Source organism: Mya arenaria, chromosome 7 (genome assembly GCF_026914265.1).
Source record: "Mya arenaria isolate MELC-2E11 chromosome 7, ASM2691426v1".
In the NCBI taxonomy this organism is placed as follows: domain Eukaryota; kingdom Metazoa; phylum Mollusca; class Bivalvia; order Myida; family Myidae; genus Mya; species Mya arenaria.
Genome location: NC_069128.1, coordinates 19,062,080 through 19,085,876, shown reverse-complemented (window position 1 = coordinate 19,085,876; position 23,797 = coordinate 19,062,080). Strand labels below are relative to the sequence as shown.

General features: G+C 34.9%; 1 protein-coding gene across 1 annotated transcript in view; it reads right to left on the bottom strand.

Annotated features, from left to right (window-relative positions):
• LOC128240989 (A disintegrin and metalloproteinase with thrombospondin motifs gon-1-like) overlaps positions 1–17,035 on the bottom strand; it is a 45,544-nt gene extending 28,509 nt beyond the window's left edge. The window contains exons 1-10 of the mRNA XM_052957976.1: positions 16,935–17,035; positions 16,730–16,774; positions 16,484–16,563; positions 16,086–16,154; positions 15,448–15,574; positions 14,763–14,885; positions 14,173–14,343; positions 13,484–13,654; positions 12,675–12,836; positions 10,077–10,328 (exon numbers count right to left, since the gene is read on the bottom strand). Of these exons, the coding sequence (XP_052813936.1) occupies positions 10,077–10,328; positions 12,675–12,836; positions 13,484–13,654; positions 14,173–14,343; positions 14,763–14,885; positions 15,448–15,574; positions 16,086–16,154; positions 16,484–16,563; positions 16,730–16,774; positions 16,935–16,944 (1,210 nt within the window). The 5' untranslated portion in view covers positions 16,945–17,035. The remainder of the gene's footprint in view (positions 1–10,076; positions 10,329–12,674; positions 12,837–13,483; positions 13,655–14,172; positions 14,344–14,762; positions 14,886–15,447; positions 15,575–16,085; positions 16,155–16,483; positions 16,564–16,729; positions 16,775–16,934) is intronic.
• Positions 17,036–23,797: the final 6,762 nt, after the last annotated feature.

The window sequence follows — 23,797 nt, the reverse complement described above, 5'->3', positions numbered from 1 at the left end:
CTTGTGTATCATTTACATAAAAAATGTTGTCTATCATAGAAGTGTTTTCTTAATTGTCTATCCTAAATCTATCAATATATTTTCTATTAAAAAATGAACCTTCCATACTAGGAATAATCATATCAATAAAAAATACAAATTAGAAATGAAAATTCCTGTACATTTAGCCATTGTTTACATGGTTTATCTGCCATCACATGGCATCAAGATAAGTTTATTAATGAATATTGATAATAAGGTAATAAGTGATACTGGTTTTGAAAGTTTATCTTAAAAGCAGGGGAGGATTCAGGAATAGACGTTAGAAAGGGCAAACCTAAGGGTACCCCCCCCCCCCCAGGGTCCGCTAGTTGAAAGCAATTTGTGGAAGAAATCGGAAAGAAAATACTTCACATAAAAGTGGACATAACACATCGGTGGCCTACAAGTAGTTGTGATATTGACTTCATGGCATTTCTTACACATGTTCAAGGTTGCGTTCTGCTACAAGACTGGAGAAAACAACTTTTTTTCTCAGTTTTATGGCATGTATGCTTTTCTTGTTTTCAACAAATATCACACGGATGATCATGGATACATTTTCATCAGTATCAGAAATTATTGGAAGACGAGGAAACTGTTGTTTATTTACGGATGAAGAAACATCAAGAGGACGTAATTAAAAGTTGTGCTGTTTGAATTTGTTGTTTTTGGACGGTGCCCCTCAGGGCCCGTCCTAAGTAGGCACATCAGCCGAGCAAACTACAAGCCAAAGAACGCCAGTGCGCTCAGTAAATAGTTCTCATCATTGTTTTGAATACACAGCTGATTTAAAGTGGCTGTTACATAGTTTTTTTTCTAAAATGTCTGGGCGAATAGTGAGAGAAGTGGGTCATGTATAATTTATTGCCAATTGGTACTGAAATCAAATTTTTATATTGATAAATCATTTCGCCAATATTGACTACTACATGGAAATAGTTCCACTACATTACTACAAAAATGCATTCGGAATTCCTCGGCCATTTTACTGTATCGATAAAAATAAATCCGTAAATGTTTCGAACTGAATACTGAAGTACATTGTTGCTAAACATAATTAATTCAATACTTTGAACTATCGAAATATTTTAAAATATATATCATGCTGTAGACTCTTTAAGCAGAATCATCAAAATATGATGTGTTAATGGCATGACCCAAAATGACCCGGTTTATCCAAGATGGCGGATGAATCAAAACATGTCCGTGGAATTTCCGATGTCAAATTGGATTTACGGCATCACACTCGAGTTTTACAATGGATTGTTAGTGCTAAAAAGGAGAATTGAAAATAATTAATTGAATAACATCATCACCTTGTGGTCAAATTGGCTGAATTTAACGCAATACAATTAATGACTGATATACATCTGGTATCCAACGACTAAAAGTAAGTTGCAGTAAAACACGGAAATACAAACTTAGTGAAAATCAAAAAAAACAATGACGTCGTTTTGCTTCGTGCCAATAATTTTTGCAAATATTGATGTGAAAAATAATGAAAATATAAATAACTCGAAACAACTTGCATCTGCGTCACAGTTGTCATCTTTCTGCATAAAACATACATTACAGTACAGTAGGTACTTCAGATTTTCTTTAAAATGCACCAGTCAATTGTAACCACGGCCAACCCAGGTCCGGGGATATACGGGGAATAGCGGGTGAAATGGGTCGTGTTTATGCTTGTCAGGTGGCTCCACATTGCCTAGTCCAACTACACATTGCCGGTGGTTTTGTCTGTTTTAAATACAGCGGGTAATTGGCCTTGCCTAGAGTCCCCGGGGTGCAGGGACTTTGGTGGGGGTTTTACCAACTGTTCGTCTCCGCATGGCATGGAATCTAGCTGGTGTTGGCTGTACTGAAAGTCCAAGTCCCCGCTATTCCCAAGATCTGGGGGGGAGGGGGGCGTGGTTACAATTGACTGACCAGTGCATAATTTGGTTCCCTTTATGCCATGTTGATCTGATTCCTACCATAGTAAAATATTTTCTTCAACTGTAACAACACTTCTATATTAAACATTGCATTGCAAAATAGGAACACGAAAGTGTCACATAATTTATCTTGAGCCAATATCATTGTTTAATCACACAAGTGTGTATAATTACACAAGTGTTTCATTAAACGCATAAATTCCGATCAGCTTCTGTCAACATAGCATTGCCATTTTGGACCTATCTAGCTGATGCGCGTCATCTTGAAGCTCAATATACATCAAGTCGAAAATTATAGATGTGTTCACTATGTGACGTGCCTATTCAAAAATGGTAAAAAATCATTCAATGTACAATTATTTGAACTAAATAAACTTAGTGCTTGAAATGTCATTCTTAGCTAGGAGAAAAAGTTGGATGTGGACATGAAGACTCGCCAAAACAAAACTTGTCCAAGTCTCTGAAGTTGCTGTTTATTTGGACTAGTCAAGTATTAAACTTTTCAACAAGATAAAGTTACTATAAATGATCCTGGCATTAGGACATGGAGCTAGCCTGTCTGTATTATCTGGATGGTGCTAAGCCCCTGGTGAGCCTTAAATGCCTTGATTTGAAATCTGCCACTTATTATTCTCTATCATTGTCTACACATTTTTTAGGTAAGTGTAAAATACAGTATCTTCTTGTATGTTAAAATTAACAATGGTAAAAGATAATGCATAACTTAATTGTGCATGCTGGGGATATCAATATTGTATACATGCAGATAGCTTTACGGATATTTACAGTGTTTAAATAGCTCAAAAGGGTCTTACTCAATGAAAAAAAAAATCAAAATACTAGAATGTAGACAGGATTTTGACATTTTTTGGCAATTAATTAAATTCAAGGGTGTAGCCAGGCTGTACTAAATGTGAGAGGCTATGGGATGGGGAATCCCTGTAACCGTAGGAGGTTGGGGGGGGGGGGGGGGGGGGGGCTGCTCCCCACGGAATTTTTTTAAGTGATTTTTAAGGCTGTGTTAGCTATCTAGCACAGAGAAACAATGCTTTCTATAGCTGATCTACCCTTTAAGGTTTTATTCTGATGTCAAAACATAACCCTCGACTTTGATGCCATGTTTGACCATTTTTTTTCATTTTTCAAATTGATGTTACGCATGTGCGTAAGTGTGTAACGCTGGCTACGCCCCTGAAATTGTTCTGTTGCAATTTTGGGCAAATCATTCTCATTGGTATGCCTATAAAGCATCAAACATGTATGTCTAAAAAAGATCAATAAAAACAAGCCATATTACTGAAATGTTCAAGGCCAACAGATCCCTTCAGAGAAAATCATGCATAACCCTTTTATCTACATATATTCTCCCTCCAAACAGAGACCTGGTATGTTAATTTGCATATTTAATCCAGGACATCCACATACTATGAATGCATTCCCCCTTTGGCAGAATGTTACATTACCCTTATTCGTTATTTCAATTTATTTCTGAAGACAGCATGAACTTTTATAGAAAAGGAGTGTCAGTAATTTAGTCTGACAGTCTGTGATTTTTTTTTTCAATCAGAAGGAAATTTTGCAATTTTAACATGGCCATGTTTTGACATGCTTGCACAGTGTGTGAATTTTGATCAAAATTGTGCTTGATTAATTTTGTGCTAATGCGTATATCATGGACTTGACATATTTTTTAGTTACCACATGGCTTGTTCCAAAGGGTAAAGCATTTGAAAATGTCAGTTCAAACCTGATAAATATGAAATTCTTTTCCTTAATTCAATTTTGATATTTTCAAAACACCCTCTTTTTAAAAAACTTGTTTTAATAGATGTTTATGGATAAGAAGACTCTTAATTTGAACATCAACTTGTTTAGACTAAGAAATAATGAGCCCTTAAAGCTGCACTCCCACAGATTGACTATTTTAACACCTTCTTTTATTTTTTGTTTTGGAAAGAGCAAATTATTGCGTAAATATATATGTGCAAACCAATAATAAGATATCTGATAAAATATCAGATCTTAGATTTTCGTATTTATGTTCAAAAATTGATGCTTAATGGCTTAAACTGATACTAACGGTTAAAGAAAATATCATAAAACATCAATTTTTGAACTTAAGTATAAGAATCTATGTTCTGATTTTTTGTCAGCAGTCTTATATTACTGGTTTCCATGGATTTTCGCAAAAAAATGGCTCGTTCGGAAACAAAAAATAAAGAAGTTGTCAATACTTTCAATCTGTGTGAGTGCAGCTTTAACAACAAAAATAGAACAAACCTACAATTAAGCAAATGAAATTTCAGATAGGTATAAATGAAGTGCTATCCTTAATCATTAACAATTTCATTCTTCAAGTTGGGTTTTTCCTCAGCCTACTGTCACTCACCTGATGCACAATCCCTGCATAAGATTTTACGTCGACAATGAATTAGACAATGAGGTTGTTTTCGAAGTCAATTAAATGACCTAAAGTAACTAGCTTAATGATTAAGAAGGGCTCATTATCATCAATCACTCCACCCATTCTGAATAATGTTTATTCATAAAGATTTTATTTTTTTCGTGTTTTTTATTTACTTGTATACTTTATATCCAGTTAAATACAGCCATCACACATTTTTTCTCTCCTAAGTACACATGGGGATATCAATATAACATTGGTCTATTTCTATTGGTCAAAAATATGTCACGACTCCCAATATTTATGAAACACCGCTGTTGGTCAAGGACAGGTCACGCGGTGACACCACATTTTTCCATTTTCCAAATTTAAATTACAACAAAATGGCGTCTTTATTCGGATTTGATGAATATTTCAATGAATAAATAAAACATTTAAACAGGAGAACAGGTTGTCAACGTTATACTTACATTACGGGGTTATTAGGTGACATAGTATTGGAAAAATGGGGGGCAAGAATCCATATTTAGGTTCGAGCTTCACTCCACTGCAATATGGTTTCCTTTACATTGAATATCCCATATCGCGGGTTACCTACTGACCATGGAACTTATAGTATCCTTCCACATGTTTTTAAACAAATTCATAGACAAGAATGTTTTTTTCAAATGACAAGTTTGTCATTTTGTATTCATTGTGATGAAAAAAATGTAAAATTAAATTTCCAACCAATTCTTAAGAGGAAAATGTGATATTTATCTTATCTCCTGATAAAAACTTTCAATCACGTTGGGTACTGAATGGGGTACTATATATTGGTTTAAATAGGAAATGACGTCATGAACACATAGTAATCTATGACTTCATCTTACCGGTGACCATTATGATGTCACAATTAAAAAGAGTTTAGTTTTTTGTTGTTATTCCTTTCTGCTGTACTTGATATCACCTTTATATGTATTCTTCTTACAAACAGTGTGAGAATGATCGCATGATTCTTTGGTTTGAAATTTTTCCTAATACAAATTTTTGCAATGCATGCTTGTAGTCCAGAGAATAGCATCGCTTTAATGGTACATGTATCCTGTTTTTAGCTTGACTATTCGAAGAATATGGAGAGCTATATACTACTCACCCAAGCGTCGGCGTCACACCTTGGTTAGGGTTTTGCATGTAAGCACCTTTAAGTCATTATCTCAGCAAATACATCATGTATTGCATTGAAACTTTAGATATGTATTCCCAACTATCTAACCTACTAAATTAATGAAGTTAGATAACACTTATTTGAATTTAATGCAAAAAATGGGCCTTTATTATTTGACTTTGAAATTCTGGTTAAGGTTTTGCATGTAAGCACACATAGGTTGATATCTCAGCAACTACTTGATGTATTGCATTAAGATTTTATACAATAGTACTCAACCATCCAACCTTCCTAATTAACCAAGTAAGATAACTCTAGTTTGCATTTAATGCAAATAATGACCCTTTATTATTCGACTTAAAAATTCTGGTTAAGGTTTTGCTTTATTATTTGACATATAAATTCAAATACATCATGTATTGCATTGAAACTTTATACACAGGCTCCCAACTATTCAACCTTCTTAAATAATCAGGAAAGATAACTCTATCTTTTATATTTTATCATTTTTGCCCCTTTATTATGCAACTTAGAAATACTGTTTAAGTTTCAAGTATTGGACTTAAAATTTTCCATGTAACCACATTCATGTTAATATCTCAACAAATACATAATGTATTGCATTGAAATCTAATCTAATTTTACAGTGATCCATGTTTCGCCAAAACTTTTTAATCCTTACACTGAACAGCGGCGTAATAGTCGAACGCGCAGTCTCTGTGACAGCTCTTGTTTACTAGAGAAGTAAAACAGGTAAGTTGTTTTTGTTGTCTTTACTTAAAGAATATTTTGATAAAAAGATACTAAAACTCGTCATCATATAATAGACTGTATTATACAACTCGTCAAGGAAATATGTTAGTAAGATCGACAAAGGCTAAGTTATTTACACATTTCCTGAAGTTGTTGAATATGTTTTTTAAAGCTTCATCAATGAAAACTTGACATCAGCACTGTTTTGAAAACAAACATATAGTTATATATGTCGTTCTCGGATGACCCTGACTGGGACCTTTTTGACCTAATTATTTTTTAGAGCTATAGCATTTTAGATAGTTTTGAAAACAATATTTAATGTTGTCTTTTGATGACCTAGATTGTGGCCTTTTGACACACATTAAAATTTGAAGCTTCAGCCATGAAATTAAGACCATTGATTCGAACTCAAAAATCAAAATTGTGCTTTGATAACGTTGTCCTTTCGACATACTTTCCTATTTTTAAGCTACTTCAATGAAAGTTTTTTAGTACAGTTTTCAAAACAAAAAGCAATGTTGTGCTTTGATGACATAGAATATGATTTTAGACATACATTCTATTTTTGAAGCAACAGCAAATTTTTTTTAGACCATGTGTATAACTTTTAAAACAAATATCAATTTTGTACTTGGATAACCTTGATAATTACCGTTTGACCATCTTTTCTATTCTAAGGTACTGCAACGAAAGTTCAGTAAGTTTTGCAAAACAATTATCAATGTTGTCCTCAGATCTTCTTTACTGTGACCTTTTGACCCTCTTTCATAAAATGTACTGCTTTAAGAATAATTATGAATGTTGTGTTTGGCTAACCATGATTGTGACATTTTCACTTACTTTTTTATTTTTGTGGCCTCTGCAATAAAATGTTGCTATGTTTGGAAAACAATTCATCATTGTTGTTCTCGGGTTACTTTAAAGGGACTGTATACCAGATTGGCAGCATTTTTTTTTCCTGTAACGCAACTCAGGACAATTATTTAATAGAATGTGTTAAGCTTTGAATCATAATTATAGAGAAAGGACCAAAATGTAAAAAAATAGCAGTCCAGTGTTGTATCCGCTGTGCTACAAAGGCTTACTCCAAACGGGTGGTATTTTTTAAGCTATATACCTTCGTAGACATACCCAGTAATATTTTTAATGGAAAAATACAAAATCACTGCTTAGCTAAAATAAATTGTAAACTATGTGGTACTTCAGTTAGTAAGATTCAATGCATTGTACACATTAATACCAAGTTTATGTCAGTTTTCGACAATTGTTTTTCTTGCAGATTGATCATCTTGTGCACAGTTGCTTCAGCTAAGGCCTACGTTTTTAATTTTGAGTACAACATTGAACTTTGGACCATGTATACTGTTTTAAAAAAACATCTGTTAATGTTATGCTTCAGTTATCTTGATTCTGTCCTTTTGGCGTATTTAATATGCAACTGGAATGAAATTTTGACTATGAAGTAGTTCTGCAAACAAACATTAACGATGATATTGCCAGGTGACCTTTTCATCACATTTTCAAAGCTACAGCATTAAGATGAATAATTATGTTTGGAAAATAAATATCAAGCTTAGATATTTGGTTTGAAGCATTGTCTAATTGTCCTCACCTAAGAGTGTTCAAATTATGCTTCTATATTCAAGATTAGGTTCCGATGATTTTCTGTGTTTATAAGAGAAAGGACTTAGTTCTATACTTGCAGCAGACCGAACAATGTCACCGTCCATCAGCACTTTCAGTGCTTTGATTATGAGTTCACGTTGCCTGCACATGATGGCATTTGATAGGTGTAGTTTATTAATTTCCACTCCTTTGAAATAGAAAGCAAACTTTGATAATTTTATAATTTTAGGGGTGGGGCATGTGCCGGGTGTGCCCAATTCAAGCCAATTCAATTCCTTGTTTGATCAATATACTTTTCTTTATATTATCAAAGAATATATATGATGCAAAAATTAGTATACACATATAAAATGTATCAATTGATTTTGTTATATGTACCTTCAAGTGTCTATCAAAGAAATGGTATATGATGGGGTTATATTGAATGACATACATAAATACCAATTAAAATATTTCTGTGATGGACACTAACGACGTACATAATATACAGCTTAAAGATGCTGACAACAGTTTCATAATCGTGATACTTTTCAGCCTATAATATGCTTGCTCAATAGCCTATTCGACATGCTAATCTGTGATAGACAACAGCTTCAACGTATTTATAAACGTTGCATTAAAATATTTCAAGATAGACTCCTGAAAAATACTTATAACACATAGTAATATTGCCATTCCTTTTATAACATAAAAAGTAAAATAAATAAAAACAATTATCAGGACAATCTAGACGACATTAATAATTGTGATGGCCTCGAATCAGGTCCGATCATAATTAAGGATAGACAACTGAGCCGACCTAATAAAACCGGAAGTCAAGGGTGGTAAAACTAGGAAAACAGAAAAATGGGAATAAAGTAAAAAAAAATCGTATGATTGCGGGCTAAGGTTAATGTTTGGAAGATGGATATCATGTCCTTAAATTCCAATGGCTGTTAATCTGCTGAAGTTCTTTTGAACTGAGTAATTAGATGATTACGTGACCCGGGTAGCAAAACGTTCAATACCATGTTAGTATATTATACAGTACAAAGTGCATATTTATAAAAAAAATACTTTTCTATATTTTTTTCACATTTTCGGTATTATAACTTTTTGTTCGGAATTATAAGATTTTTTTTTGATTGTTTTTATTATTGAGTTTGAAAATCCGATGCTAGTGATATAATAATCATTGTTTAATCATTTTCCAGTTAAAAAAGGGCGCGTCGAGCAGGCGACATATTCAATTCACGGTAATCTTGTTCTATATACGCCCTGAATTAATCTGAAAAATTATCACCATGACATGACATTTGTTCCATTGCTATGATCATTCGCGATTTTCGTACCGGTATTTCATTATGAAAGTATGTATCATTTTATATCGCCTAAGTGAATATACTTAAAATGGGATTTGTCTATCTTGTCCCTTAAATAAAGCTGAACAGTGTAAACAAATAACACGAGGAATAACCTGCCATTTCAAATTCACAGAGAGTGGGAAATTGAACTTGTTTAATTATCTCAATTAATGGATTGAATATTCCATTCTGTTTGAGTGTCCAAACAGTGTCAGTTTGAATGCGGTTGGTTGATTCAAGCAATTACACAAGTTTCCAGTGGTGGAAGTTTGTTCGAGCGCTCAAACATACACTATGCATTGTGTATATATCTAATATAAACAGGTCTTATCTTTGAAAAGGGCAGGTTCATCAAGTTTTAAGAAAGTCATCCGTAACTGATTCGTTTTTGTCGCACAATGAACGATTCGTCATGGAGTACAAATTAACAGAATGTAAAAGCCCTTTTAGTTTTCTACTGGTGCAATTTTCGACGTCACGCTGAAGGAAGCACACAACATAAGCTGATCACACGTTCATGGAAAACCGGGCTCATTTTCTTCTTACTTTCTTCTTCTGTCCATTGCTCACCATTTCTATATAATCAATTGGTATATCGCGTTTACAATCAATCTGATGTCAGATGAAAACAAAACGAAAATGACCTCAAAATGTTTAATACTAAGATATACAGACAAACAGTCATGTAGACTTCTACTCAATAGCCAAAAGTCCACCACTGAACATTGTTCGGTAGCTTGTGGTGTCAATATTAGTAGGACTGGAATCAGAACATTCGACCCAAACATGATCTCCCTCTTTAAGCTGGGTAACAATAGTTGTTGATGAGCAATCCCAACTACTGTAACTGTAATGTTTGGAACTTCCAATCATTTCTTTGGAGCTTAGGTTTGTGTTCGCCTTATACAGGTAAAAGTAGTACTGGTTTGAGTAATAACAAATCTGATAGGAGAAAAGGTAACTGCCCGGGAGCGGGGCGGTGAAGTATCCCGTGGACGAGTCATACGCGTCGCCGATGTTCTCGACCTTACTAGTGAATCGCATCAGAGTATCATTCATGGTGTACCCGTAGAAATTGAACATCACCATCTCACCTGGAAAGATAAACATCTATCTACGCATAACTTGTCTCAGCATTATAATAATTAAACATACTAAGTACACTACGTGTTATGGAAAGCGAATATAAAATATCCTAAACTTAAGTTGTTAGATTTTTGTTTATAGTATTCTAAAAGTTATTCCAACCTAATGGCATAACTGTTTCATTCAGAGTAATTTCATTAACATTAATGCTCGACATGTGCAATTTAAGACACATGTTTGCTACAAGAGTTGTCCCAGTAAATCGTAGAATCAAGTCATTGCAATACAATGAACAAAGTAACATAGTATATTCTATGGATGGCAACGAGTACCCGAGTACTCGAGTACCCGATCGAACGTCCGAGTACTCGAGTACCAAATCACTACTCGGATTATTTTTTTTAAAAATCTATAAAAATCACCAAATACACGATTTAAAGACAAAATATCAGATCTGGTTAGTTGCCAAGAGGACAATTTACGGTCCCTCTAATCCCCGCTGTATACACAATTGACCTCAATCAATTAGTTGACAGTTGTTGTGATAGTTGCAAACTGTCAACAAAGGACCCCTATTTTAAATTAGCACTGATGTCAATTAGCGAAGTTTTGATAGCGGTACTTTCACCTACACTATTCTATTGTATCTCAATTAGAGACCGTTACGAGAATTGATTTCTTAATGGGCGTATTTTAACTATTTTTGCAATGATTATCACAATTGATTGGTTGATATTAAATCAAGAATTATGAATATTAATGAGGTAAACAACAATTACACAGTACGAAAATCTATCATTTAAAAAAAATAAAAATTGCAGAGTAAACAACTCAACAACTGAACTTCGTATTGAATTTAGTTCACTATTTTTATGTATGATATTAATTTTCGTTCATTGTAATTCTGATTGTTGTTCATTTCTGCAGTGCATACTTGTATAAAATGAAACGAATAAGACAAATTTAAAGCCTGAAACAACATTTGTTTTCTTTTTATATCATTTTTTGTTAAAATAGTAAAAATACGTAATGAAAGTTTACTTTAAAGGTGAAAATGACCAATAATACGACCAACGCACAATATACGTCATTAACGATACATGTATACACATTCTTGTCTTTGCGACCACATATTCAATTTTTCCGAGTAAACGAGTACCCGAGTACTCGATCGAACGATCGTCCGAGTACTCGAGTATTAATTTTACTACTAGTTGCCATCCCTAGTATATTCACAAGCATATAAGTCATCATCCTCAGTGAACATTTCGCTGAAATATCTAGCCAAAATATTTTCTGCATGTACTATTAACAAACATGATGGAGCACACCAACGTCAAATTCTTATTATTCAACAAATAAATCAATGCATCTCCTAAAGGTGTCATACATTTAAGTGTATATATCATAGCGTTACTGTTTTAAAAAATATCGGAGATGTATGGTGCATGACGCGTTTTCTCCTTTTTATTATCCCTTCTATATGTGAGCCCCCCCCCCCCCCCAATCGGGGTATAGTACACAACCTCTGTGTATTGATCTAAATCTACGTGCCTTGATCCCTCTTATCAGATCTCCCATCTGGGGATCCTGCTGTGCAGTTTTAGAGGTTTCATTTTAATATTGGACCCTAAATGTCCCTAAGCCAATAAACCATTATACAGGAAATTGGCACCTACCGTGACACCAGTGTAATTAGCAGAAGATGCACAGCAGGGGATTATCATGCCAAACATTCCTTAAACTAGGCCTTCAATCAAAGAACCAAAAATGAACTGATTTTTATTTTTCAAAACTGTGCCGGCATAAATCTAGCCATAACCGTTGTTGTGCATATTTGCATAAGCACTGAAGCTGTTTAATATTACTCTATTGTAGTCTCAAAATGTCATTCGTGCTTGATAACAAAATTAGATGACAGTTATTAGCTAGTGTCCTTATCAGACGTCGACATTTTTCCGGGATCAATATCTTAAGCGGTTTATTTTAAATGTTCATGCACTTTATGTAAAATTGAAACTAGTCGATGAAGTCTACTCGTACACTATCATAGCCAAATAATATACATGTGGGAACATCGATTAAAACCGTAACTATGCATGTATAATTCATAAAGCCCAGAAACTACTCGTATGCATGTCCTGATAAAAGCCAACTGTCTTACACCCACGCGCATGGTTATTTTCAAACTGCTTACCATAAATAAAAAATATTGACGTAATTGAGTGTAATTCTACGATTTATTGGAACACCCTTCTTATAAATAATATGCAAGCCGTTTGATTGTTCTTTTCGTACAAATTTACCCTTCTTATTAATGTCTGAAAGTAGTAGATGTCGTTATTTAAACTTACACGTGCTGTTTGTACACGGTTCAGATTGGTAATCGTTGCCCACGCATGGAAAACCGTTCATGGAGGGAGCCGGGCTGTTACACGAACGGTTCCTAAAGATCTCACCAAGCCCGCACGGGACGGAACAATCGCTCCACTGAGTCCACGATGACCAGCTTCCGTCTGAATAAGTATATACTTTACATCATAGCGAAATTTTAAGTTTGATTTTGAGTTTTCTTAAACACACCAGTCACCCTTAATTGCCTGGCCCCAATTTCACAAAAGGACTTAAGACAAACCTCATTCTCTACTCATTTTACCTTATAACATCAAAACTTATCAAAAGTCGTATATTTTTGTTACAGTTTTTAAAAACATATTCTCTGGTAGAAAGCATGATAAACTATACTAGATTAAATAATGCATTTGACTAATTGTTAAAGAAAAATGAGTAGAACTAAATTACATTTTTTGCTGCTGCTTTGTCTTGGGGAAAATCTTGACTTATTAATTCACATATTCTTTGGCAGAATGCGCTTTTAAAAAGTGTAAAAAAAACATTTATGATATTTTACTATATGTCCATTGATAACTTTTGGTTTTATGTCGTAAAATGAGTTAAGACTGAGATTGAATTTTTACTTAAGTAGTTTTTGTGATATTGGGACCCGGTCGCAAAGTATACATAAACATTAGACGATTTTAGAACAATTTCCTCTAATTGCATTCCTCAAGACTTTTATAGAATTCAACACGAGGGTTAATGCTCAATTTTTATGAAACAAGTTAAGGTTGCAGTGTTTTATCAATGTGTTACTATATCTTACTTGTACACGGTTGTTGAAAGCACATGCGTAGATCTTGAGAATCTCCAAAGCAGTTGTCCCCGAATCTGTCTGGTTTCGGGTTGGTGCAGGAGCGGGTCCTCTTGGAGAGGCCGGTGTCACACGTGACTGAGCAGCTGCTCCAACCAGACCATCGCGTCCACCCACCATGTACTGAGAGAGGAGTTATAAAATAATTGACATGGTTTGGAAAAATATTATAAACGATAGCGCTGAAAAAACGATCGCCAACTTTCGTAATGTTGTTTTCATTCGAACAAGGGACATAACTCGTAAATAATTAAAGAAAACAAATGGGCTTCCAACACGTAGGCTTATTGTCTCCGGCAACATTGACACACATTTGAATTCAATATATTGAACGGTTTATATCCTAGGTAGAAGTATTCGCACCCCGACTACGCTGACAAAAACAACGGCGCCAAGGCTATTCAAATATCAGATAAATGAGCAATTTTCTTCAAATTAAAAGTCCATTATTGAATTCATAAAACCGTATAATGTATTTTATGGTGCAAATCCATAACGCAAAAGAACCCTTTCTTAAGAGAATAAAGCAAAAGAAAAAGTGGAATGGTCTACATCGCCACTTGACTTGTAGCAATTCAACGAATACAAACACAATTCTGAAGTTTGTCTTACGTTTACTTAAAAATATTATGTGCTCTTACCCGGACAAAGTTGGTTGACACAGCTTCTGGTCTGGTTGTTTTCACCATGACAGTCAAGGCCGCTGTTTTGGGGTGCTGGATTCGTGCAGGTGCGCAATCTCATTTGGGTTCCATTGTTACACGTAACGTCACAACTCAACCAAGAGCTCCAGTCAGCCCAGTTTCCGTCAACTTTGAAAACAACATTTATAGTTTACTCGAATAACTTTATTCTTAAAGTTAATAAATACTTTCTGTCTACAGATATCTCGTTGTCGAAGTTACAGCGCGTGTTTAAACATATAAGTTGGTTTGCTTAAGATTCTAAATAATGAAGCTCGTTTTATAGATCTAAAGATCATTTTCCACACGGTAATTTGTTAGATTGACCTTATATCATCCTTAGCCAGACACTAGAGGTTTTACACACTATAGACAATGTTAAAAAGCGTTTTTGTTAGGGACTTTCCAATCTTTTTACACCACAAAAGTGTTTTAAACTGCCTTCACGAGGTTGAAATACATTGCTTTGGTCAGTATTCTTCTGAACAACTCATAAATGTGTAGCACACATACATTACGACGGATTTTATAGTGAAGTGATCAACTACCTAGATTGCAAAGCCCACAGTACTTCGGGCAAATGGTCTTAGCGTGGTGAACATCAGCACAGACATTGAGAAGCGAGTCAAGATGAGCACAGTCCAGGTTATCGTCGTCAATACAGGCAGCAGCTGAAATATACAATTTGGGAGCAAATTCATTTCAAAAGTCTGGGCGAATTTAGTCTGATAAGTTAGTGATAAGTATTTGTTTGATAAGTATTCATCTAACGTCTTTAAGACAAGTTCTTAAAGCAGTGTATATTAGAATTATCAACTCGAATGTTAGCACGATGTTACGCGAGAGCGTGTTCTTATCCTGTGGGGAAAAACATACAGTCGAACCCCGTCGGCTCGAACTCGTTTGACTTGATTTCCTCGTTGGCCCGAACTAAATTTAAGGGACCAATTTCTTTATACTGAAGGTAAGCATTCCCGCTTGGTCAAATTCAGCGAGGCTGGAGGTTATTTCGCCGCTCCCTGGGAGTTCGGGCAACGGGGTTCGACTGTATAGTATTTAGTATCCGCTAAAAACACCCACACATGTTCAACAGTAGAGGAATTTTAGCTGATGCAAGCTTTTCATCGGGATAAATGTTTGTGAAGTTCGAGGTAGGTTTGTGTCAACCGTTCTACAAAACGTATCATTAAATTGAATAACTAAAATACTATAGAACAAAAGACTTCCACTTACGCTTTCTGTGTGCGCACAACAGCTCGTTGCAGCCGTTAGAGGAGCAGCATTCATGACAGTCAACAACCTGTTGACGTTTGTTGACGGAGCGACCGACTATGCCACCGGCACCAGCAATGTTACATTGCTGAATAAAAACATGAATTACAGAACACGAACATCATCATTCATAAGGAATATACAATTAACATAGTGATACGAATGCAGAGAAATTATAAGACTTTTGCAATAACACTTCGTGCCCAATTGACTAAAGGAAATCCAGTGCATATAGGAATAATTTGTATCAGACTTCAGTTGTAAACGCCAATCAAATCATAATAGAACTATAACCATATAGTCACAAGACAAATGCGAAACATGCAAGCCCTTAAGAATATACACACTACATAACTAAGTAAAGTTTGAAGTTTGAAATATATGCACAACGAAGTTTGAAATATATGCACAACGAAGTTAAATGTGTAACGGTATTCTAATATTCATGTAATTTGTGTCTATTGTCTTGTGACTATGCGTGTATCTCGTCTTGTTAAGCCTTTATTCTTATGATTTAAACAAGCTCATAGTTATGTTTAACTAATGGGCTTAATACTCTTGTTGTTCACATAGCAATTTCACGTTATTGTTAACTATACCTGATTAACTTGACAGCCCATGTCGTATGTCATTATCGGCGATGACTGCCTTGTTTGAAGGTAACAGGACTGAAAATGGAACATATATTTTAACCACTGAAAATGGATGCAAAGTCCGTAGTTATAATACATCATAACTATTGTATATAACGTAGCAAGGTTATACCTAAATAGCAATCTGTTATGATTTAAGTACGTTAATACAGTACGTTTAGTGATGCTTGACGACGACGACGACGACGACGACGACGACGACGACGACGATGATGATGATGATGATGATGATGATGATGATGATGATGATGATGATGAGAAGGAGGAGGAGGAGGAGGAGGAAAGATGATATTGATGGTGTTGTCTGATGGTGGTGGTGGTGGTGGTGGTGGTGGTGTATTTACCTGACCGGTTGCACACGAAGTTGTAAGACTGCATGTCTGCGGATCTGTTATATTTTTGCAATTGAAGCAATCTAACGTCTCTGAAAAGAGAACACGGCATAAAAGTCGCTTCGAAAGTAATGAGACATATTCTTTGTTAAAAACAAGTTATTTAACAAATTCTATCAACAATATATCGATTCATTTGAAACATTGCCTTTTATGATTATCGTTACTTTTAGTTTCGAAAAAGTTAGCTATATATACCTATAAACGTAGGACCCCAGGTCAGAAGAAAGACAACGGAAATATCTGGAATACAAGTAAAAATTACATATAAGAGTTATTTTTTGCAGTGGAATTTATCCATGAGAGCAAAAAAGAATAAATCGAAAACGAGATAATCAGTTATAAGAAAAAAACTTTTGCAAATGCCCTGATTATATATTTAATAACAAAAATTGTGTCTCACAATAAAGCATGCTGAAAAATCCCGGTTGGAATCGTCCCACATGTATTTGTTATTTTTTACAGAAATAACATTTGAGACTTTCTTTAACACCGGTCGTGTCCAGGGCCAGATGTTTATAGAACATCGATTGCAAAATCTGCGACACATACATTTGATAACCTTAGGCATTCTGTTAGCTCACACGGTCAATGAAATGAAAGTGTAGCTAAAGAGAAGTGAAATTCTTAAAAATAAAACAAGCTTAATACTTAAGGTTACGACTTTTTAACTGTAATGAAATAATGCATTTACATATTAATAAAATCTTAAATGAAAAATTATAGATCGGATGAGGTACAAGATGAAAAAAAAATGTTTTTAAAAATCAATAAAAAAATCCTCTTACACTGTCATGACGTTGCGTACAAGTAACGGCAAGTTCGTTTCGAAAGCAATTAACGAAGAATACGTTGGTATTTCTCGTATATTGTTGGGAAATGGCTGCACAAATGTAAACTAGAATATTCTATATTAAAAATATCATCGCCGTGCAACGTGTTCTCGTATGAATCTTACAAAAAATCCATACCATGTAGAACAACTGTCGTCAACGCTGACGCTTTAGTATAGTTTCACGCCATTCAAAAACACAACTTTTTGACTACAATAAAACGCGGCGGGATCTCTCAATTCTGAATAAAAGGATAAGTCGAGAATGAGGGATTCCAACGCCTATTGTGTCCATTTCGAAGTAACTCTTACTAACCCAAATGTCCAGCAAAAAAAGAAATAATGAAAAAAACAAAACATATATACATGTCTGAAATTGAAAGCTCTTAATCATAATTCCAGGGTGTATGGTGAACTTTATCACCCCTTCCCATTTCAATGCCGATTTATTACGGATTCACCCCCCCCCCACCCCCCCACCCCAAAAAACAACAACAAAAAAACAACAACAAACAAACAAACAAAAAAAACGTGTATTGTACACAAACTCTATGTATTGATCCTAATCTAATTGCCTAATTGTCTTATCAGATCTCCGAATATCCTGCTGTGCAGTTTTGAAGGTTTTATCATAGAAATGGACCCTTAATGGCACTGAGCCAATAAACAAATAAACAGGAAATTGGCCCCTACTGTGACATCAGTGCAATTAGCAGAAGATGCACAGCAGGGGATTGTCATGCCAAACATTCCTTAAACTATGCCTTTAAAATAGAACAAAAGTAATGGACTCACACGGTAGCTTAAAGCGTCGGACAAACAATCTTTTACGTGAATACAATTAATTATACCGTTCTTATACAAACCAGTTCAAATATGCACCGTATAGTGCAAAACTCTTGCACACTTGCACATTATAGTAAATCACAGTATCGAAAGACATTCGTGGAAAACCGAATAAAATAGGTACCGTGGATTTTGAAAGAGAGGTAGCAGTTTGGAAAGAATTTAAACTTTACGTATATCGCATTATGATGCCTTGGATGTCGTGCCAGTATGACTGGGGACTTATCAAAGTTTGTTCCCTGATTAACCCATTCGATTCTTTTGGCCAATAAGAACACTTGACTGTCGTGACAGAATGAAAAGCATTTTTATATAATAATTTTATCCTTCTTTCGCCAAATAAATCGAAGGAACCGCACAACAAACTTTGCCATCAAACTCGCCCTATGTTGTTATTTATGGGCGCATTTTTTATAACATTTCTTCAATATCAACGGCTTACGATACAAGACTTGGCGGGCTTCTTCGAATGTAGTACGAACAACCCTCGGTAGTTTTCTCTTTAACACAAGTGCACTAGCTGTTAGAAATTTGTACGACTATGTACAAGTTGTGGCTCTTTCGCGAGAGTTCATTTAATTTGTTCTTCATTTGAAGAAAAATTTAGTTTTGGTACAAATCTCCCGTTTCATTCGGTACATAAAATAAGCGCCTCACTGTGATATCGCTCCGTGTATACTGATGTTCAGTTTGTAGAGACAAGCACAGACGTTGCATGCCATTTGCACAATCATGTAGATGGTGGAAAAGTGATTAATGCAAGAAAAAAAATTAGACGGCGAATTTCGTAACTTTTTCAGACAATGTGCGGAAAATTACCACATGTCTGCGACGTCACACAGTATATGTCAAATACGTTTATATGTATATGTCTCTTTGCCTTCCCAACGGCATTAAGCGTTGTACTAACTCACTGCGGTTTTTTGTTCAATATAAAACAAGGTCTGTTCGATTTCTTAAGCAAAAAGATGTCTACAATAATCAATTATCAGAATTAGATGAAGTTTTATTTCGATACAAATTGTTTTTTAAAACTATTTTTACCATAACGGTGTCGGTCATCATGACCGACTCGTAGGAAACGCATGCATTGTCGTACAGTGGTATAACATATTCAAAGAAATGTCGTCGAACACCGCCGTTACTCACGTTTCTGACGAAAGCGGTATTCAACCGTTCCGTGCTTTACCATTAATCAGCAATTCTTGTTGCTGTTTTCTTAACGAAAATGAATGAAAACACGTAACATTGTATGCGACCAATAAGGCGACAGATGTACGATAATGCAAGGTTGATTTACGAGTTCTAGGAAAAAAGACGTGGAAATTCAGTAATGTTAAACGGTGGCGTGTGCGACGAAATTCGACACCAATTAGATTTAACGATATTCTAAAGTTTTGCTCCTTTTACTCGAAAGAAGATATAAAATAAGCTGTTTGATTTTATTAGGAACCAATTCAAATGTTATTGTAACGTTCCGCTGTATGCGGCGGATGTGTGTTCATAACAATAATATATAACATTCCGTTATAGACGGAAGTACGTTCATAGTACGTATGTTAACTTGGTTGGCAATATGCAAATTAGCAAAGCCAGGGTTCTGTGTAGATTGAGAATTTACTGTATATAAAGACCAGCGAACCCCTTCAGGGTCGAGCATGCTTTTCTCTGAAGGGATCTGTTAGTGTTTGTTAGGCTCGCACGTTACAAATGGTGGCAGCGGTGGGATAATGACAACTGCCGGACCGTAGTTGCCTTACCCATGTGTTTCCCAGTCCAAGACTCTTCTCGGAGAAGAAAGTAATGTAACGTTACGCTGTAGGCGGCGGATGTGTGTTCATAGTGTAACATTCCGTTAAGACGGAAGTACGTTCATAGTACGTATGTTAACTTGGTTGGCAATATGCAAATTAGCAAAGCCAGGGTTCTGTGTAGATTGAGAATTTACTGTATATAAATTATAAAGACCAGCGGGCCCCTTCAGGGTCGAGTATGCTTTTCTCTGAAGGGTTCTGTTTATGTTTGTTAGGCTCGCACGTTACATTATATCCAAATTCGGTGTTTTAATATCCTAATTCAGTGCTTTAGACATTATGATATTTGTAATTTGTGTGACTTAAGTACCACGAAATAGTTCTTTTTTCGAAAACAAAACACAAGAAATTTCAAGCCCACGAATATAAATGAGTTCATAGTATCTTATGTAGCGTTTCGTGTGCCTATAAACAGAATTTTGGATAAATTGTGGGCTACCGGACTTGTCTTACTATAGTTTCATTTTACATAAGCACCACAAGTTCTGCAAACGTAAAACATTTATACAGGGCATATACAAGAACCCCCCCCCCCTCCAAAAAAAAAAAAAAAAAAAAAAAAAAAAAACAACAACAACAAACGGCGCGATAAAAATAGAAAAAACATGGATGTATATCACCAAATTGAGTTGTAATTTACTTCAATGATAACAAGTTAAGAATACATATGGTCGAAAGACATTATTGTTGATTATTCTTAAAAACTGTATTTGTTTTTGGGAACACACTGTACTGTTATGAAGAAATTGACGGGGATAAAAAAGACAACACATAAGGGAATAATCCGAAATTTATTTCTTTGAAAGACATTTGCAAACCTAACAATTAAGGTTGCTGATAGTTTTTTCAGAACTCCCCTTGTCGCTGATCGCCAAGGGAGTTTACTGCGTAAAAAATTGAGAAAATTGTTATAGTACCCTGTGACCTTCATCTTTTTTCAGGAAAAAAGTTAGTATTTAAAATCGATATTTTCAAAAAAAAAAAACAATATTCAGTACCGTTTTAATTTAAAACTTCGTTATCAATTAATGTATTCATTTTTAAAAACACTGTACTTTATGAACTGGTCCCTAAGTTAAAGTACATTTTGGACAACTTTGAAAATATCAAAAGCATTCTTCTGCCATTTTTGAACTGGTCCCTAAGTTAAAGTGACATTTTGAACAACTTGGAGAATATCAAAAGTATTCTTCTGCAATTTATGAACTGGTCCCTAAGTTAAAGCTTCATTGTGGACAACCTGGAAAATATCAAAAGCATTCTTCTTCTATACATGTATAACCTGGTCCCTAAGTTAAAGCTTCATTTTGGACAACTTGGAGAATATCAAAAGCATTCTTCTGCAATTTATGAACTGGTCCCTAAGTTAAAGCTACAGTTTTGAAAACGTGGACAATATTTTAAGCATTCTTCTGCAATTTATGAACTGGTCCCTAAGTTAAAACTTAATATTTGACATCTTGGAAAATATCAAAAGTATTCTTCTTCAACGTATGAACTAGTCCTTAAGGTAAAACTACATTTTGGACAACGTGGTAAATAACAATAACATAATTTTATGAACTTGTCCTTAAGTTAAAGCTACATTTTACACAACATGGAAAATATCAAAAGCATTCTTCCTCAATTTATGAACTGGTCCCTACATTTTGGACAATATCAAACCTAATTAATTATTAAGTATTTAGTTAAAATCTAATGAGATACACACGCATAGCAAGACGTGAACAACAAATGTCAGTATCGTGTAATGATAACCACTTCAGAAATCGTGCATAAGTGTTGACCTGGCGTTCATGACTACTGAGTTTATGACCATTGTTTTCGTACTACCGATGAAGTACCTAAATGTACTAACGAGAACACAACTGAGTACAGTTAAGATAACACACTTTTAAAACGGATTTCATAGAATTGAAAGTAAATTCGTCGTATTGTGACAAGCCTTCATCATTCCTGTTCCTTTATCTTTGACAAAATGGTAAACAACCCAAAAGGGTTTGAACTCTTTGACTAGGATATAGTCTTACCTAAATCATCTGTCGAATCGCCACGACGTCGTATGAAAACTAGGACCAAGGCGCGGAAGGATTACATAATTTCTTCTTGATAAAACGGAGTCGCTCGCCAAACTTGGCTTAGGCCTGCGCACCGGAGTCGCGAAACTTATCTCATGTTCTAAAATCACAGTGGCAGACTAGACGCTGTCTGGCCTTTCGTCAGGATTCTGAACTTTAGAAAGTATTCCCCAAAAGTCCAAACTAGTGCATTTGAGTAAACTTATTAAAAATATGAATACGTAATATGGTCTTGGTTATGTTTCAATACTGAATACTGGCCAAATAATAACATTTAAGCCTCATAAACTCAGAATATGGTAGTTATTAGACGCTTCTAGAATGAACGCTGTGCACAAAAAAATATCATAGGCTACTAAATAAATTTTACTTACATAAACATACTGGCTCATACCTGTATTTTCATATGTGGTTTAAGAACCGTTTTACAACATGCAAATAACAAAAAATATAACAAACCAAAAACTGTTTGTTTGTTTTTCAAAAATATGTATTATATGCCATATGATGGTATTTTAAGTATTACTCACTACTAAAACCCAACCGCCGTACAGTACTCTTTTCGAAAAGCCTTTAAGTATTATTAGACTGTTTTTGATTGTAGAATGTTGTTACAAACATATATGATAATGTGTATACTCATTCGCAAATTTAAAAAAAAAACAATTGAATAAATCGTTTTGTAAATTATTGTACATACAGTTGACCCCTCTAGGGTTGAGCAAGCTTTTCTCTGAAGGGATCTGTTGCGTCTTTAACCTCGCACGTTACACATAGTTTAAGCGTTTATTTCAATGAAGGAGAAAAGAAATAAAAACCTACACATTCATTTTGTCCGACATACAGTCAATAGGTTGAAAATTAAATTTAATTGATTCTTTTTCCAAATTGTATGTTTTTATCAAAAATAAATAAATTCTCATTTCAGCAACAACTTCAAGTTTGTCATAAGACAGTACAGCTATTTTAGAGGCAGAAGGGCGCTTAGATTTGTTAACCTTGAATCCTACGGAAATGTAAGGAAAACGGTCTTCCATTCCAGAAAGTCTATTATGAATCTATACTAGCTTTTTCGCGTAATTTGCGAAATAACAGTCTAGATATAAGGGCTTTAAGATTTTACTGCTATTGGGTATTAAATACAGGGCATCACCCTCATGCGTACAGAATGCTTCCTCAATTTAAATTCTCTGTATAATACGTTCCGAACAATGTGCATGCCCAGGTTATCAAGATAAACAAAGGGAAGTAATTCATAAATTGCAATACACATGAAACTTGCCTTGCTTATCTTTTCATTAGTTATTAACTTTTACATTTTACAACGATTGAGAAACAAGTTTTTACAACATTACACTAATCGCTCTCGTTGGCACAATTTTATGCGAGAGTGTGGTTTTGTCTTGTGGGGGAAATGGAGTACCCGGGGGAAACCACAAACCAATCTCACATGCACCCAGGCCGGTAACCGAACGGTGAGAAGCGAGTGCGCTATCAACTGCTCTAACCGGACAACCTTTAATTTTCAGGACATTAAGGCAATTAAGCCAAAGAAGACGAACAACTGGAGACTTGGAACAACCATAATTGTTAATTCACCATTGTGAACCATACTTTTACAATGCCTTTTTCATTAATTATATTATCAATTTCTAACATTTTCTACCAAATTTATTAAGTTCAAGTTCTTCGTAGC